Genomic DNA, 19,591 nt, shown 5'->3' with positions numbered 1-19,591 from the left:
AGGAAGATGAGCTATGAGAAGCTATTTAATGGGGGTCCTCATGGAGGGAACAGGGTGGTCATCTGGGATTTTTTTTTGTCCCTGGCTAACAAATGAGCCTTTCTGTAGGGTCGAATATGTTGATGCCTGGTCAGCTCGGGATCCTGGTATATCTCCTTAAAGGAACCCTCTGGGTATAACCTTATAGAGTGTGATCCCACTAGTGCCGAGTTAAGGGGGCGGAGCATGACACAAGGATTTCCCTTTTCATGTTCTTTGAACTCTTGTGTCGTGCTCCGCCCTCTTAAGCCCTGCACCCAACATTACATAGTGTATAAGGAGCGTTCCTTTAGGGATACAACCATATCGATCTATCTCCTGATGGTTGCATACAGGGGGGAAGGTTTTTTTGTAATAACTCCTTTTTAGGCCGGGCAGACAGCTATGCCTAAGGTAGCTGATTCTCCTACCTATCCCCCATTCCCCGACCTAGGATTAATATTGCCTTAAAAATATTATAAAAATAAATCAATATTTGGGAAAACAGAAGAAGACACATGGAAGGTCTGGTAGCGAAATTTCAGTTTAATCACAAATTTACATCAATATAAATTATATAGAAAAAATATAACAGCTATATACACGTCACAGGATGAGCCAGTCGGGGGAGGGGGCACCCTTCACTCTGTCTCTCGGGGTTCAGGTCACCACTTCCTCGTGTCTTCAATGATGACAAGGGGTTAATTGTGTCCTCTGGAGGTGCAAAGTAGGAGCTATCAAAGGAACCAGCCTCTGATGTTAGGGATAATGAGGTTCATCTTCATCTAGGATGGATGAGGCTGTGATAGACAACCTATAAAAGAAATGAAAAAGTAAATAAATGCATTTTGTGTCCGAATATATGATTAGGCCATAAAAAACAAACAGCCTTGGTCGAGATTTGAACCCATCACCCGGTGTAACACGGCAGTAGTGCCAACCACTATATCTCTTACGAAATGACCTTAGTTACTAGTCCGCAATATAAAACTAATCAGTGAGACAATAAATGAAATGGCTTCAACTCCCACTTGCGCGTGAGGAGCCTCGCCATTAATGAGGCCGTCCTGTCCTACACCCGAATATGTATATTGATTGGTGTTATCAGAATCCCTCAGTTCAATTAAACATGCCTGTTTGTAACAAACCGGGAACACCCAGCTATTTTTTTATGTGATTGCAAAAGTATTAGCACCCTTATATATTAGCGTCCAGAGGGGCCCCATAGTTCAGATACAAACATCACCTAATGGGCTACAGATTCTCAAAATGTTATGGTCCAGGTATATATATATATATATATATATATATATATACATATATATATAAAATTAAGTATTCACACCATTTATTCTTTGTTTCGGCAGGTTCCACAGAGGCAGCCAAACAGGCCGTTGAGCATCTGGATGGTACACAGGATTAGAGAGATACCGGTTGAAGCAATGACCATAGAGAAGAGGATGACATTGAACTCCACCACACCTTCAGGTTTCAGGCATTTAGCCCACATGTCTCTATGGAACAGGTAGTTGTTCTCACTGCAGGAGACAAGGGAAAGAATGTGTTAATTAGTAACGTCCTACAAGAGATAGGAAAGACCTATGTCTCCAGATGACCTAGGTCTTGGTCCAGGACCATGACACACTTGGTAAAATCTGAGATATCATGCAATGGACACAAAGGACATGGCCCCAACCACTGGCCCCCAAAGACAGAAGCACAACATTTTTGGAATTGATGGGCAAAGGTCCCAACTGGACAACAGGGACTGGAGTATGGTAGAAAATTACTGAGGTTACCGTGGCTCACACCAAGTTAGCTATCATGCAAGGAAGGAGCTCGGAGCCATTGACACTATTTTAGCTTCTCAGCCATTACTTGTGGGGTTGCCTGCACGGCAGAAAACGCAAAGTGACGGTCCCTACTAAATGAATTGCAATTCCAAAAAATGCAAGGTAGGGTATATCTTGTGAAGAGGAGATGTGTGAGGGGGTCTAAGGACTTACTTGAAGTTTTCAAGCTCAGAGTTAAATGGCCTTCCCCAGACATTGACCACATTTAGAAATGGTGAATATTGGCACTGAGGTCCTTTCACCATGCCCACTATAGATACAGCAAAACCATACAGAGATCCAGCAACTCCAATAGCAGCAAAGATGATTGACAGGAACATCTATAGGAGGGAAGAGAAGAATTTACTGATATTGTTTTAAACCCTATTTAGCTGTTAAAAGTACCATAGAGAGAGGGTAGTCTCCATCCCCCTTCTCCATGACTCCTTCTTCTCCAATTTCCATAACTTTAGCAAACAAGGGAAGAAGGGGGTGCCCCCTACCCCCGACTTTTCTACAAGAGATGAAAAGGGTAGAGGGGATGAACATGCAATGGGTGTCCCGTCCCAGGATAGAGGATTGATGATATTGAAATTAGCACCAGGAAGGAGGACCCATTTTCCTCTATCTATGCCCTGGCTTAGAACAAAAACCATCTTGAGAACCCAAGACAAAGATCCCACCCTTCTATTCATCTGACTAGTCACAAGAACTATTGGTGGTGGTCAGGGGTTGACTTCATATGACCAGTATTGCCTCTCAGATGCACCTATGGCACTTGCCTTTTCTGCCTCCCGGTTAGACCATCCCTGTACTATATGGCCAAAGGAGCAATAGAATAGGATCAGTGTACTTACCCCGCATCGGTTGTTGCAGCAGCCTTCTCGACCGGTGGCTTGGATATGGATCGCTGGAATGAGCACCTGGGATCAGAAGACAGTGGTTATGGCTTTGGGTCTAGATAGAAATATTTAGAGCATTTTGTTTTGAACACTGTTAAAGAACATAATCTCGTAATCTTACCAGTATTCCTCCTCCGATAACCCCTCCAAGGTAAAGGACCTCTGGAGTCATCTGTTGTTCTGGGTTCTTCACTGGGTCAGTCTCCCATCCTGGAAAGAGCAGGATCAAATTGCAGACGATGGAGACAATGCTCAACGGGTACAGGGCAATCCCGATAAACTTGGCACATTTCCCAGTACACATGATGAGAAGAGATGGATAAGCACGAGGCTGAGAGCAGATGGAGGAGGCTGGAACTGTGGTGAGGAAGGTGATCCTGGTCCCTTATATCTCTAGACCCAACCCCATAGATAACACGATTGAAGTCACTCAACAGTGGAGTTTGAACTTCATGTGACACAGGTAGATAGAGGGACAGAGCCCGTCACTTTTTCCAGCAGGCAATCTTGGATTACCTTAGGAAAAAAACGAATCATAAAAAATTTTGGGAAATTTCAAGGTGGATGATTTGATACCTCAAATTCAATCTTCTAGATTGTGTGGGCTTTCCATTTCCCCTCATAGCTTTTTATCGGGGAAATGTAATGACAATAACCAAGAGCACCACCAAAATTAACAATGCGCAATCGAAACGATCTTACTAATATTATTGCAGGTGGGAATTTGTTACCTTTTAGAGAAAGGAAGACACACTTCTAAAATGATAGCCACTGTCATCGAGCGATCTGCTATAAAGTCAGCTCCAGATGGGGTTGTTTTCTGTTAGACTTTATTGGCCCTGTTGTGACTAGGACCCATCATCATGCCACAACCAACATTAACCTGACCCACTGAGGAGGTCCCTTTGGTTATCTGCTTTAAATTTTATACCTAATTTCTTTTTTTTGGGGCTCCATAAGGTTCATACTCTTCAACTTTTTGAGATAATTTTTTTTTGTTTCAATCCGATGTGTGAATGGTGGGTGTGGTCACTGGGACGCCCACCCATCTCCACTATTGGTAACCATGATCAGCAATGACTGGCTCTCAAGATCGTTGAGGGTCTTAATGACCAGACATGAGTTGTCACATTTTTTTACATGTCAGATGGTGACAATATTGGGACAAAAACTTTCCCTGCCTCTTTCTGCCCTTGTGATAGACACCCGAGATGGTATCCTTTAGCCATAAGGGCTGTGTACAGCTAAACATGCTTCTGGAGATCGGGAATCTGCTAAAGGCTGCGGTAATTATTCCTTCAAGGAGTTTTGATACATCTCTCCCATGGTGTACAAAAATTCCAAAAAGTTTAAAAAAAAAAAAGAAATGTCTACAAGGCAGCTTTGGTTGCTTTCTATGAAAATGGGCTCCTGTACACTATATCAGCCATAACATTAAACTCTCAGGATGCAGCTATTTTGGGCCTTGGGGAAGCAACCTTTTTTTTTTTTTTTTTCATCACTGCGGGACCATTTGTATTTTATAACATCACCATTTTGGGGTACATATAAGTTTTTCATTATCTTTTAATAATTTTTTTTGAGGGGGGATTGAGAAAAAATTATGGGTCGGTACCAAATATGTATAGCTTTTTGATGTTTTACCGTTTTTGTACAAAAATAGCAATTTTCATGGACATAAAATAGTTTTTATGTCGCCAAGTCAAATATTTTTTAACAGAACGACTTTGAGCTACATATAATTTATTGTTTAAGTTTTATTATTTCTTGGGCGGAGGGGGTGGAAAAAATAATAATTCTACCGTTGTTTGAATTTTTCTTTACCCCATTTGTTGTGTGGTTTAAATAATGTGTTAACTTTATTATAGGGTTCATTACGATTGTGGCGTTACCATATATGTATATTATTTTACACTTTTGCTAAATAAAACTTCTGTAGCCACATAGATGTAGCGGTCGCCCCGAACTCGGCCAGTGCAGCGTGATGTCAGCTATATATTACAGCCGGCACCCACTTCAGCTTCTGCGGCCATGCCGTTTACTGGGTGTAAGTAGACCAATTAGATCATAATGGTATGTCCATATGTGCGAACGGGTGAAAACCACTAACAGGTGAAGTGAATAACATTAACATATATGGACAGTGATGTCAAGGGCCAGGCGTCCACGGACAGAAAGCTTCCCAAGCTTTGGCCGGGGACTCCATAGTTGAAAGCCCTGACATCACTGTCCATATATGGAGAGTGATATCAAGGGCTTCCCTGGGCTCAGCGCTTAAAGTAGCGCTGTGCCAGGGGAGTCCTTATGTGAGGGCCAGGATCAGATTTTAACGGCCGTCACAAGAATTGATTCCTGAAAAACGTCTTTTTAACGTTTTGCTGCGTAAATCGCGGCGTTTTCATGCTGCGTATTTATTTACAACTACAGGGAAAGAATTTGCAAGCAGAATCGCTAGATAGATAGACATGCTGCGGTTTCAAAAATATGCACCATGGGTCAATTTACGTCCCGAAAGATACCGCAGCATGGACATGAGAGTACCTTTTTGCTGGTACTGTATTACGCTGCGGTTTTGCCGCACGCGAATACGCACGGCAAAAACACACGTGTGCATTTAGCCTAAAAACAAAATTAAAAAAACAATGGAATAATCGTAGTTTTTTCTATTTCACCCCACAGAATATTTTTTGCATTAGATGGTACATTAAATGGTGCCATTAAAAACGACAACTTGTCTCGCAAAAACAAAAGCACTCCTATGGCTATGTCGACGGAAAAATAAAAACGTTATGGCTTTTTGAAGGCGGAGAGGAAAAAGTGGAAATTAAAAACACAATAAAAATAGCTGCGGTGGGAAGGGTTAATGTTATGGCTGAACAGTATGTATGATATTGATTATATATTTCACAGAGGGTATAATACATATTACCACTACATGTTATAAGGGTTTCCTGTAAGTGAAGGGTTAACTGGACGGTAATAATAATTGATAATTTCTCTCATTAATGTTATCAGTCAGCCCAGTGGCAGGAGTTTACGATGAAGACGCCATAAATACTATTAATTTTTAACTGAAGTGGACATTGGAGTGCCCAGTTGAGGACTGAAAACTTTGGTTACATGGGTAGACCTGTAGTCATGTGTCGTCAGGTGGGTTATGGTGCCGCAATGTTACCGGGGCTGTTAGGTGGAGACGCAGCTTACCATTCCAAACCTTCACCACCTAGGACAAGCCAAAACAGGGGCAGGATGCCAGCTGCTGAAGTTCCTTTGTTGCCCAGTCAAAGGTGGCAACATGTACCCCCTCCCCAACATTGTGTCTTCTCTGCTTTCCATGGGTTAGGTGCCCCTGTTACTGGCGACAACTTGATTTGGTCCAGTATCTAGTTATCTAATGTCCAGTGGTGTGGTGCTCTAGTTTTGGGTGTTCAATGGTTTGGTGCCCCTGTCCATGCTGTTCTTTTGTTTGGTGCCCCATTCTCTGGGCTCCAGTGGTTTTGTTCCTCTTTTCCTAGATACCAGTGGTTTGGATCCCCAGTCTGTGGTGAGCACTGGTTTGGTGCCCTAGTATTTTGTGCTCTATGTTTTGTTTTCTCAGTTCCTGCTGTCTATTGGTTTGGAGCCCCAGTCACTGGTGCCATGTGGTTTGTAGCCCCATTTCATATGCCCAGTGATTTGGTGCCCCAGTGCCTGTTGTCCACTGGTTTGGTGCCCCAGACTCTGGTTTCCAGTGTTCATGTCTGGTGTCATGTGATTTTGTGTCCCACTCTTTGGTGTCCAGTAGTTGGGGGTCCCCACTCCCTGGTATCCATTGATTTGGTGCCACTGTTTTTGCTTTCCATTGATTTAATCTTCTAGGTAGGTCATGGTTTGCTGCCCCAGTCAATGTTGGTCCCTGGTTTCCATTCGTTTGATGCCCTTGTTTACAGAGTCTGCTGCTTTTATTCCCAACACCTGAGCTCAAATGGCTTATATATTAATAGAGATATTTGCAGTCATACCTAGGCTCTCCTTCACCAAGGAAAAATATTCAATTTGCTAGCCTAGCCCTGTATCTAGATACCTTACCAAGGTAGAGTGGCTTGTTGGCCTTCCCTTTACCACCCAGCACCTGTGGAAAATGCTCTTCCTGCTCCCCTTTAGCTACACCCCTGGAGATAGGAGAACCTGTGTGAGTATAGTGGAGCACGGCTTGCTGGTTTGGTGCAAAATTGAAGAATGAACAAGGTTTAGGGTTAATTGTAAGGATAAGTTTAGGGTAAGGCTTAAGTTTAGTGTAAGAATTAGCTCTAGGGTTAGGTTAAGGGTTTGGTTTAGCAAACCCTAAGTTTAGGGTAAATGTTAGATTTAGAGTTAGGACTAGGTTTAGGGTTAGGTTTAGTTAAGCTTAGTCTTAGACTTAGGTTTAGGGTTAAATTTCGTGTTAGATAAAATGCAATATACATTTTATGGTTCTACATTTTTCTCCAGTGATGTGTTCTGAGCAGGTTGTAGTGAAATGCATAGACGTTTCTACTTTGACATCACCTGTGATTATCACCTGTGACTACTGGAATAACTGAGTTGACATAGTCTCTTCGTCCTACAGCATGTCATAAATACTTGGTGTCTGACATAAGATCCCTCAGATCACTGTTCAGTTACATCATCCATGCCGTCTATAACATCACACCCAAAACGCTGCGTTTTGCCTGCGCAAAGGGCACTTAATAGCTCCGTGTGTCATCAGCGTATGGTGCTCGGCTGCGTGCTTTTCGCGCAGCCGCCATCATTATGACACTCCATTTGGATGTTTGTAAACAGAAAAGCAAGTGGTGCTTTTCTGTTTACATTCATCCTTTTGACAGCTGTTGCGCGAATCACGCAGTTCGCGCGGAAGTGCTTCCGTGCGGCATGCGTGGTTTTCACGCACCCATTGACTTCAATGGGTGCGTAATGCGCGAAAAACGCCCAAAGAACGGACATGTCGTGACTGTTACGCAGTGGCCCAACGCCGCGTAAAATTCACGCACATGTCTGCACGGCCCCATAGACTAATATAGGTCCGTGCGACGCGCGTGAAAATCACGCGCGTTGCACGGACGTAATTCCCGTTCGTCTGAATAAGGCCTTAAGACGAGAACAGTAGAGTGCCATACATCTGTTGTGTGGACTGTGGTTACTTCAGGCCTTTAGAGTGAGAACTTTACAAACATCACCCTATATCTCAGCTTCCTGGACCGCTGGCAGTGTATAGTCAGGTGTTACTTCTCCATACTGACTGATTCATGTTAACATTTCATAGATTTATGCGTCTGATATAATGATCTACAAGAGTGCAATGCATCAGTATATAGATGTCAGGAGCAGGGAAAGAGTGATAGAGCAATCAATGATCTACTGTAACTCCGCCCCCAATAATTACCGCAGCTTACACGTTACGCAATATTAACTGAACAGCCATAAACTGTGTCGCTGGAGTAAGAATATTCTGTGAACTCGTGTAGGAAATGCTGGGAGTGCCCTCTGTAGATAGTTCCACTACGTCACTGTGGATAGTGCCACAGTACTCCCTGCATATAGTGTCACAGTGCCCTCGGTAGATAGTGTTACAGTGCCCACTGCAGATATTGCCATCGTGCACCCTCGATAGTGCCACTGCCCCCTGTAGACAGTGCTACACACTACCTCCCTATGGATTGTGCCACAGTGCCCATGTAGATAGTGCCACACACAGCCCACCTGTAGATAGTGCTCATGTAGATTGTGCCACACAGCCCCCTGAGGAGAGTGCCATACATTGCCTATGTAGATTGTGCCACACACTGCCCGTGTAGATAGTGCCTCACTGCCTATGTAGATAGTACCACACACTGCCCAAGTAGATAATGCCCCATGCTGCCCATGTAGATAGTGTCACCTGTAGATTTCGCCACACACTATTCCTGTAGATAGTGCCACAGTGCCCGCTGTAGATAGTGCCACAGTGCCCCCTGTAGATAGTGCTACCCACTGTTCATGTAGATAGTTCCACAGTGCCCCCTGTAGATTGTTCCACACCCCCGCCTGTGGATAGTGCCACACACACCCCCTGTGGATAGTACCACACACCCCCTGTGGATAGTTCCACAGTGCCCGTGTAGATAGTGCCACACACACCCCCTGTGGATAGTGCCAGACACACCCCGTGTGGATAGTACCACACACACCGTCTGTGGATAGTGCCACAGTGCTCACTATAATAACTCACCTGTCTCTGTTCATGTGCAGTCCCTTCTGACCAGGCCTGCTTCCGCAGAACAATGCAGGCGGCGTGATTACGTAATCGCACCGCCTGCATCACAAGAAAAGCTGTCTCTTGCCTTGTCAACGCGGTCAATTGTATCCGGGTTCTAAGGATGTGGATACAGTTGAGTACAACAGTACGTAGGGACCTTCCGGCCCTGGTCGCAGGGGGGCTTCCGGGCAACTGGAAACCCCCCCCCCCCCTGCATGTACCACTGGGAATCAAGAGAAGAGAAAATATTGTGGGTATCAAAAATATATGGAATTTCCTTTGGATACCACACTGTATGGAGCTTATGATTAGATACTGTATTATATACGTACACTGTATGACCTGTATATTATATGAGGGAGCTCCAACAGAAGGGCACCATCCGATTTAAGGCCGGCCCTGGCAGAGCCAATAAACACAAGCGTCGACGTACAAATCGGAGTTCAGGACTGGCAGAGTTGAAACAGTCCTATTCAACCCTAGAATAACGAACAGCAAACACCTTTACAATTGATCAGGAACCCTGGAAACTTGTAGCTCAGGCAAAGTGTAGCAGTAAGCTGAACCCAACAGCGGACATGTGCCTGTCCCTTTAGGATATTGCTTGGTGGGAGCTGCTATGGAGAGCCCAGTGGCGGTGAGACAGAGAGGGACATCGGCCGCACAGATAGGCACAGCGAGACCGGCGTCCCGTTATACAGTGTCTTTTTTTTACTGTATAATGGAGTTGTCCTTTAAGGCAAGGAATTTGGGGTTAGTGTCCTCTCCTACTTTAAAGGCTATATAGAACTTTGAAATGTATTTATTTTAATACAAATATCTATCCGTGTGATTGGTGCAACTGTATAATTACTTTTTAATAAAAATTATACTTACTTTTTGAGATACAGCTGCTTTGTATCCTGTATACAGAGCAGCTGTATCTAGCGCTGATTCCTGTATCCGTCTAGTCCGCGGGACTGACGGGTTCAGTGTCAGAGGGTCCTTGGTATCTCTGACATGCAGGATCAAGCAGTTACCGATCACATCTAAGTCATAAACTAGGATGATATAGATTACAGGTGTCACTAAAACCGTCATGTCCGCGGGACTGAGTGATTCAGGTATCAGCGCAAGACCCACCCGCACCCCCACCAATGAATGCAGCATGTGCACAACCTCTCCATTCTTATGCGGCTCCCACGAATGGCACGGTAAGCCTGTTATTGTGAGCACACAGACATTGGACAGAGGAAGATTGTAAAAAAGTGTTATGGACAGACGAATCGAAGTTTGAGGTGTTTGGATCACACAGAAGAACATTTGTGAGACGCAGAACAACTGAAAAGATGCTGGAAGAGTGCCTGACGCCATCTGTCAAGCATGGTAGAGGTAATGTGATGGTCTGGGGTTGCTTTGGTGCTGGTAAAGTGCGAGATTTGTACAAGGTAAAAGGGATTTTGAATAAGGAAGGCTATCACTCCATTTTGTAACGCCATGCCATACCCTGTGGACAGCGCTTGATTGGAGCCAATTTCATCCTACAACAGGACAATGACCCAAAGCACACCTCCAAATTCTGCTAGAACTATTTAGGGAAGAAGCAGGCAGCTGGTATTCTATCTGTAATGGAGTGGCCAGCGCAGTCACCAGATCTCAACCCCATAGAGCTGTTGTGGGAGCAGCTTGACCGTATGGTACGCAAGAAGTGGCCATCAAGCCAATCCAACTTGTGGGAGGGGCTTCTGGAAGCATGGGGTGAAATTTCTCCCGATTACCTCAGCAAATTAACAGCTAGAATGCCAAAGGTCTGCAATGCTGTAATTGCTGCAAATGGAGCATTCCAAGACCAAAGCAAAGTCTGAAGGAGAAAATTATTATTTCAAATAAAAATCATTGTTTCTAACCTTGTCAATGTCTTGACGATATTTTCTAGTCATTTTGCAACTCATTTGATAACTATAAGTGTGAATTTTCATGGAAAACACAAAATTGTCTGGGTGACCCCAAACTTTTGAACGGTAGTGTATTATTTTTCATTAAAATAAATATCATTGACAAGCAAACTTTTACAATATGACGTTCTTTATCCGTTAATTAACAGTGACCGCCGTTAAAAAACAACAACAAAAAAACAAAACCACTAGAATGGCCATTTTCTGGTCACCTCGCACTCCCCAAACAAATGTCATAATTAGTGATAAAAAATATGTCATATGTAGCCCAAAATGGTAGCAATAAAAACTAAAGCTCACCCCGCAAAAAATAAGCCCCCACATCGCTTCATTGACAGAAAACTAAAAAGGTTATAGGTCTCAGAATATGGGGACGCAAAATATATATTTTTTTTAACAAATTGTTTTTATTTTGTAAAAGTAGTAAAACCTAAAAAATGGTAGCCAAACAAAAATGGCATCTAAAAAAAACTCGTTATATTAGTATAATGGTACAAGCGTTTTTATGGTTTTTTTGGTGGCGTTTTTTGGTTAGCAAACCATGTGATTCAAAGATTATGTGATGTAACATACTTTTTCCCAAAAAAAAAAACGCTAACAAAAACACCATAAAAAAACCACACATTGACCTCCAGAAACCTGTGGAGGTCTATGAGACAAAAACAACACTAAATGATGCAAAAAAACAAAAACTTCCAAAAACATGTTTGCTCGATTTTGAAAAAACACGACTGACACCAAGTTAAAATAAAAAAAAAACACCATGTTTGTAGGGTGTTTTATATTTCCCCATTAACTTCAAGCTAACATCTGGCCGTAGCGATTTTGCCCCTAAAAATACAGGAAAAACGTACTAAAAACGTGGTGTGTGAATCCACTCTATTTTCTGTTTTTTTTTTTCTATTCCACCCCAAAACCACCCCCAAAATAATTATTTTCTAAAAGTTTCTCAGTACATTAAATGGTGCCATATAAAATGAAAACTCGTCCCGTGAAAAAAAATGTAGACGGAAAAATAAAAAAGTTTTGGCTATTAAAAGGCGGGGAGATAAAAACGAAAAGAAAAAACGAAAACTGGCTGTGGCGGGAAAGGGTTAAATTGGGCCTATAGAGAGAGAGTCTTAGGGTATGTTCACACGCAGTGTTTTCAGACGTAAACGCCTCGAAAATTGCCAGCTGAACGCCTCCGAAAAACGGCGTTTCGTTCAGACAAGGTTTTTTTGATAAAATGGCGCATAAAAGAATGCCCCGTAAAAAGAAGGAGCATGTCATTTGAGCCGTTTTTGGAGCAGTTTTTCATTGGATCAATAGAAAAACAGCTCCAGAAAAACGCATCAAAAGACGTTTGATGCTTTAGAAACGGCTGAAAATCAGAGGTTGTTTTCCCTTGAAATCAGCTCCGTATTTTACAGCCGTTTTTACTTTAGCGTGTGAACATAGCCTTAGTTCCTTTTACCTCAGCACTGAATTTTGGTTCTGTTTCTTCTCCTGCTACTGTGTTAGGTCTAGTGCAGGTCAGAGGGTGGGTTTTCTTCCTGTTGATATGCCATAAATGACCAAGATGGAAACTCTTTAAGATTAATTGTGGCCCTTCACTGGTAGAATCTGAAAAAACTGGCCCTCAGACTAGAAAAGGTTGTGAATCCTTGTTCAAAAACAGCGCCATACCTGTCCATAGGTTGTGTGCGGTATTGCAGCTTTGCTCCATTCACTTCAATAGAGCTGAGCTGCAATACCAAACACAACCAATGGGCAGGTGTGGTACTGTTTTTGGAAAAAAAGTAGCCAAGGTTTTCTAATCCTGTCCAACCCCTTTACCTCCACCCTAAATCTAGAATTTGTTTGCGACAACCACTCCCCTTTTCTTATGCAAATGAATCAAGATTGTCACAGCCCCGCCCTTGTTGTTACTGAATAATAATTGGATAGTAGGTATAAAGCAGACTACTGGCCTAATGAAAAAAAAACAAAAAGGTCACTATCTTGGAGAGGCTTAAAGGGTAACTCCACCCAATTTTTTTTACAGTTTCGAGCCAAAAAAGTCTTATAGTTCAATTGGTTTCCCTAATTATCAAGGAAATAATTTACAAAATGCGCAAAAGGAGACACACATATCCAAATCTGAGTTTATTCACATATTGGCATCAATATAAATCATAAATAAAAATATGACTGGTATATACACATATCAGAAGAGACTTCCAGAATCCTGAGTGCAAAATTGAGTCGGTCTGGGGTAGGGAAATCCCTTCATTCTGACTCACTGGGATCGTCAGTCATGTTTGACCAGGTGAACATCTCTAACCAGGTTTGGGTTGTCAAAGGATCCAGCCTTTGACATAAGCCTAAAAGAGGCAGTGATGGGCGGGTGGGGTGTAAATGCTCATGGTTACCGGGTGAGTTTTATTGATGGGTCCATCTGTAAACCAAAAATATGAATTAATTAATAGAACTGTGCAGAAAATCCTCATGTATGTCAGCTACGTGAGCTGCTCTGTGTCCCGACTGCAGATGATGCATCTCCTTTCCCCTCTCCCAGCAGGAAATCCTAGCAAAATGTAATCACCTTCTGTACTAATGCCAGCTGATTATAATGCATTCACCTACACAAAATGCAGTCTTAGGCCTCATACACACGACCGTAAAAACTCCCGTTATTACGGGTCGTAATTACGACCCCTAATAACGGGCTCATAGACTTCTATTGGCGACGGGTGCCTTCCCGTTTTCTCACGGGAAGGTGCCCGTGCCGTTGAAAAAGATAGAACATGTCCTATTTCAGGCCGTAATAACGGCACGGACAGTCCATAGAAGTCTATGGAGCTCTCGTAATGACGGGTGGCTACATGTGTGCACCCGTCATTACGGCAGCGTTGCTAAGCGACGTCAGTAAATAGTCACTGTCCAGGGAGCTGAAAGAGTTAACTGATCGGCAGTAACTCTTTCAGCACCCTGGACAGTGACTACCGATCAGTATAAACCTGTAAAAAATAAAAATAAAAGACGTTCATACTTACCGACAACTTCCTGCTTCCTCCAGTCCGGTCTCCCGCCCGTTGCCTTGGTGACGCGTCTCTCTCGACATCCGGCCCGACGTCCTGGATGACGTTTCAGGCCATGTGACCGCTGCAGCCAATCACAGGTCAATCACAGGCTGCAGCGGTCACATGGACTGCCGCGTCATCCAGGGATGTCGGGCTGGATGTGAAGAGAGGGACGCGTCACCAAGACAACGGCCGGGTAAGTATGAATTTCTTTAACTTTTATTACAGAAAGGGCTGTCCCTTCTCTCTATCCTGCACTGATAGAGAGAAGGGGCTGCCGATTAGTGCAGTGCTATTTTGCAGCCAAAAACGTGCCCGTAAATACGGGTGGAATACGGGTGACACCGGACCCATATTTACGGGCACGGGTTCGTAAATACTGGTGCAAAACGGGTGGAATACGTGTGACACCGGACCCGTATTTACGCCAGTATTTACGGGTGGGAAAAAATACGGTCGTGTGCATGAGGCCTTAGAAGGAGCCCCTGTGGCCATCTCAGTTGGACTGCTCATTTACAAACACTAGCTGTATATAGGTAGTATATACTCACCATTTATCCTTGCCTCCGCAGGTTCCGCAAATACAGCCAAAGAGTCCATTGACCATCTGGATAGTGCACAGAATTAGAGTGATGCCGGAGGAAGCCAAGACCATAGAAAACAGGATTATGTTAAACATCACCACATCCTTGGGGCTCTTACAGAAACTCCACATAGTCTCGTTGAATAGGTAATTCTGATTACTGCAAAGTCAAAGAGAAACAAAGGGTTAACCAGGTACGAAAGGAGAGCCATTCTTCCAGACTCTGTGATGCATAACTCTTTTTAACATCGGTATAATTTTTATACCGATCTTGAATCATGTCTTATACTCTAGTCACATCCAAAGCTGCACTCATACTTTCACTGATTTCATATAAACTCTTAGATTGCAGGGCGTCACATCTCACTGCTGCCCTCTGCTGGGTCAGCTCTCTGTTGGGTGATTCATTTTGTAGTGTTTTCAATTATGAATGCAGCTCCGGATGTGAATGGAGTATAAAACGTGCCGCGGTAAAGTAAAACAAAGTACAATATATGGGGAAAAGTATTAGGACACATCTTAATCATTGAATTCAGGTGTTTCATTCAGTCCCATTGCCACAGGTAAATAAAATCCAGCAGCTCGCCTATGGAAACGTGTTCTGTCGAGTGACGCTTCTCTATCTGGCGGTCTGATGGATGAGTCTGGGTTTGGCGAATGCCCGGAAAACGTTACCAGTCCGTATTTATAATGGGATGTCATGAAAACTCCTGTAGGTATAATGTGTAGGTGTCCCAATACTTTTGTCCATAAAGTGTATTTACAAAGTTGTTAAAGATTAACGTTATAAATGCTTAAAGGGCAACTTCACCCAAGATATGTAACTCCCCTACTACATCCTTAGGGTATTCCCTATATGCAGTCGTTATAAGTTCCTCTTTGTATATGTCGTATATTACAGTAACATCTATTATATCTATTGATGGGGACAAACTGCCTCTTTTTAAGGGGGGATTCACACGGGCGTGTATTCGGTCTGTGCGGGCCGCGTGGTTTTCACGCGGCACGCATGGACCAATACAAGTCTATGGGGCAGTACAGACAGTCCGTGCTTTTTGCGCAGCGTTTGTCTGCTGCACAAAAAGCGCGACAGGTTCAATAACTCTGCGTTTTTCGCGCATCACGCACCCATTGAAGTCAATGGGTGCGTGAAAACCACGCAGGTCGTACGGAAGCACTTCCGTGCGAACCGACTGAAACAGCGCACCAGCTGTCAAAAGGATGAATGTAAACAGAAAAGCACCACGTGCTTTTCTGTTTCCGAACATCCAAACGGAGTGTCTTTGCGATGAGCGAACCCGGACAACCGAACCGAACTTCACCGGGTTCGGTCGAACTCGTTTTGGCCGAACCCGGCAAAAAAATTATCGGTACGCGACGTCAGGAGATAGTCACTGTCCATGGTGCTGAAAGAGTTAAACTGTTTCAGCACCATGGACTGTGACTACCGATCCCAAAAAACATGAACCTGTAAAAAAAAACGAAGTTCTGACTTACCCATAACTCCAGGCTTCTTCCTCCAGTCTGACCTCCCGGGATGACAATTCAGTCCAAGTGACAGCTCCAGCCAATCACAGGCCAAGCACAGGCTGCAGCGGTCACATGGACTGGCGCGTCATCCAGGGAGGTGGGGCCCGATGTCAAGAGAGGCGCGTCACCAAGGCAACGGCCGGGAACTTCTTGGTAAGTACGAACTTTTTCTTTTTTTTCAACAGGTTTTTCGATATTGTGTTCGGCATTCACTGTCGAGGGTGCTGAAAGAGTTAGCTCTTTCAGCACCTTGGACAGTGACGGCCGTCGACTAGCCTCATCTCTATGATGGCGGCTGCGCGAAAATCACGCAGCCGCGCATCAGACACGGATGACACACGCAGCTGTCAAATGGTTTTTGCGCGCGCAAAACGCCGCGTTGTTTGCGCGCGCAAAAACGCAACGTTCGTGTGTATCTGCCCTAATGGAAATGAAAGACAAGTTGTCACAGCCCCGCCCCCTGTTACTAATATCACTAAACATTAAACCAGCCATACGACAATATATGTCATTAACTATAATTAAATTCTTACTTGAAATCTTTAAGGTCAGAGTAAAAGGGACGTCCCCATATGTCTGGAGGTGCGGAGGCGTTGGTACCGGAGAACTCATACAAGCATTGAGGTCCTCGCACCATCCCCAACACAGACGCCACAAAGCCGTACAAGGATCCAACAACCCCGATAGCGGCAAAGAGAATGGACAGGAACATCTGTGGGAGAGAAGGGGTTAAATATTGCATTTATTGATCAAATTGTCTTACTGAGGAATGTGTCCCCCGCTGTCCCCTGCTAACCTGACGTATAAGCTTAGATACACGAGATCAGCAGACAGTATCACACATGAAAAGCTTAGATACACCAGATCAGCAGCCAGTATCACACATGATAGGCTTAGATACACCAGATCAGCTGCTAGTATCACACATGATAGGATTAGATACACCATCTCAGCAGACAGTATCACACATGATAGGATTAGATACAGCAGCTCAACAGACCGTATCACACATGATAGGATTAGATACAGCAGCTCAGCAGACAGTATCACACATGATAGACTTAGATACAACAGCCAAGAAGACAGTTTCACACATCATAGGCTTAGATACACCAGCCAAGAAGACAGTTTCACACAGAAGAGGCTTAGGTACACTGGCTCAGCAAACAGTATCACACATGATAGGATTAGATACAACAGGCTCAGCAGACGGTATCACACATGATAGGATTAGATACAACAGGCTCAGCAGACGGTATCACACATGATAGGATTAGATACAACAGGCTCAGCAGATGGTATCACACATGATATGATTAGATACACTGGCTCAGCAAACAGTATCACACATGATATGATTAGATACAGCGGCTTAGCAGCCAGTATCACACATGATGGGATTAGATACACCGGCTCAGCAGACAGTATCACACATGATCGGATTAGATACAACAGGCTCAGCAGATGGTATCACACATGATAGGATTAGAAACAGCAGGCTCAGCAAACAGTATCACACATGATATGATTAGATACACTGGCTCAGCAGCCAGTATCACACATGATAGGATTAGATACAGCGGCTTAGAAGCCAGTATCACACATGATGGGATTAGATACACCGGCTCAGCAGACAGTATCACACATGATAGGATTAGATACAGTGGCTCAGCAGACAGTATCACACTTATAGACTTAGATACAACAGGCTCAGCAGACAGTATCACACATCATAGGCTTAGATACACCAGCCAAGAAGACAGTTTCACACAGGAGAGGCTTAGGTACACTGGCTCAGCAAACAGTATCACACATGATTTGCTTAGATACACCAGTACAGTACACAGTATCACACATGATAGGCTTAGATATAGCAGATAATATCACATGATGGGCTTAGATACAGAAGATAGTATTATACATGATAGGCTTAGATACAGCAGACAGTATCATACAGGATAGGCTTAGATACAGAATACAGTATCACACACGATAGGTTTAGATACAGCAGATAGTATCATACATGATAGGCTTAGATACAGCAGATAGTATCATACATGACAGGCTTAGATACAGAATACAGTATCACACATAATAGGCTTACCCCGCAGCGGTTGTTGCAGCAGCCCTCTCGCCCGGTGGCTTGGATGTGAATGGCTGGGACAAGAACCTGGGATAAAAAAAATTGTTCTTGGTTATCAGAGAATTAGGAGAAGACAAACATGAAAACAAAAAGACTCTGACAAACCTGAAGGTCACAGGGACCTCTACAGAATAGAGAAGTAGATATTCCTGCCATCATTTCTGGAGCACTTCCTCATCGTGCTCTGAAGATGGACCCAGACGTCCGGTAATCATAAAGCTTAGCATCTAATTGTTCTACCCACTTTTATCTCCAGGCTGAAGGTCCCATCACAAGGACAGTTTCTGCCCATAACGGGCAGTGATTGACGATATAACAAGTTTACAGACACTGATACTAACTACATGGGACGAACGACCGTTACTATGATCACTTGGTCACCCTGCAGTTTTCACATCCCCGGTTTATACAGGGAGATGTACCCCGACAACAGTTATTTTTTAGGCTGCATAAAAGATGCGATCTGCCGGCTGATCGCTGCCATGTTTACACGGGCAATGATCGGGCATGTTGAAATCCAACTGCCCTATCCTTCTTTCCCCCAACATCTGCCATCAGGGGAGAGTCGGGAGGTCCCTAGCTGGTCGGCCGATCCTGACGAAATTGGCAGTTTGGGCCGTCATTAATCGAATGTGTTTGGCCACCTTTACAGATGCCAGTCTACATGAATTTCAATGCATCGGTTTTGATAAGAAATATCGGCCCTCCGCCCCAGATTACAATCTATATTTTCTGATAATCTTACCAGTAAGCCGCTTCCTATAACTCCTCCAAGAAACAGGACTTCTGGCGTCAACATTTCTGACGCATTTTGGACTGGTTCAATACTCCATCCCGGAAAGAGCAGGATCACATTGCAGATGATGGAGACAACGCAAAAAGGGAACAGGGCAATCCCGATAAATTTAGCACATTTCCCAGTACACATGATGATGAGAGGTGGAGGAGCTGGAGGCTGAGAGCAGATGGAGGAGGCTGGAACTGTGGTGAGGACAGGGATCCTGGTTCCTTATATCTCCAGACCCAACCCCAGATTCATAGATAACAGGATCTGAGTCACCGTGGAATTTGGACACAGAGGAATAGACTGACGCACGGTGGGACGGTATCACCAACGTTGATGTCACTGAACATGAACATTTTTTTCTACTAAAAATTATAACAGGAGACCGTCATGGTTTGTGTGGGTCAGTCTTTAGGTGGCCTCATATCGGTGACGGAGGTCTCCACAACTTTACAAAAATGAAAATTTTGGGAAATGAGCAGAATGAGACCCATTTATAAAAACGATCAACTTCGTAGAGTAGAGATGACATCATAAATCATCTGGACACCATGGATCTGGATTG

The 19,591-nt window shown here is 43.8% G+C and overlaps 1 protein-coding gene and 1 pseudogene across 1 annotated transcript; both read right to left on the bottom strand.

Moving 5' to 3' along the window:
- Positions 1 to 1,366: 1,366 nt before the first annotated feature.
- On the bottom strand, positions 1,367 to 3,139 carry LOC142748415 (transmembrane 4 L6 family member 5-like). The gene is made up of 4 exons (XM_075855511.1): positions 2,874 to 3,139; positions 2,708 to 2,773; positions 2,025 to 2,191; positions 1,367 to 1,556 (listed from the first exon to the last, which is right to left on the bottom strand). Exons 1-4 carry the CDS (start codon positions 3,054 to 3,056, stop codon positions 1,367 to 1,369), a joined length of 606 nt encoding a protein of 201 aa, XP_075711626.1. The 5' UTR covers positions 3,057 to 3,139.
- Positions 3,140 to 13,089: 9,950 nt separating this feature from the next.
- Positions 13,090 to 19,296, bottom strand: LOC142748414 (transmembrane 4 L6 family member 4-like; annotated as a pseudogene).
- Positions 19,297 to 19,591: the final 295 nt, after the last annotated feature.

Source organism: Rhinoderma darwinii, chromosome 3 (genome assembly GCF_050947455.1).
Source record: "Rhinoderma darwinii isolate aRhiDar2 chromosome 3, aRhiDar2.hap1, whole genome shotgun sequence".
In the NCBI taxonomy this organism is placed as follows: Eukaryota; Metazoa; Chordata; class Amphibia; order Anura; family Rhinodermatidae; genus Rhinoderma; species Rhinoderma darwinii.
This window is presented reverse-complemented; position numbering and strand designations above follow the sequence as displayed.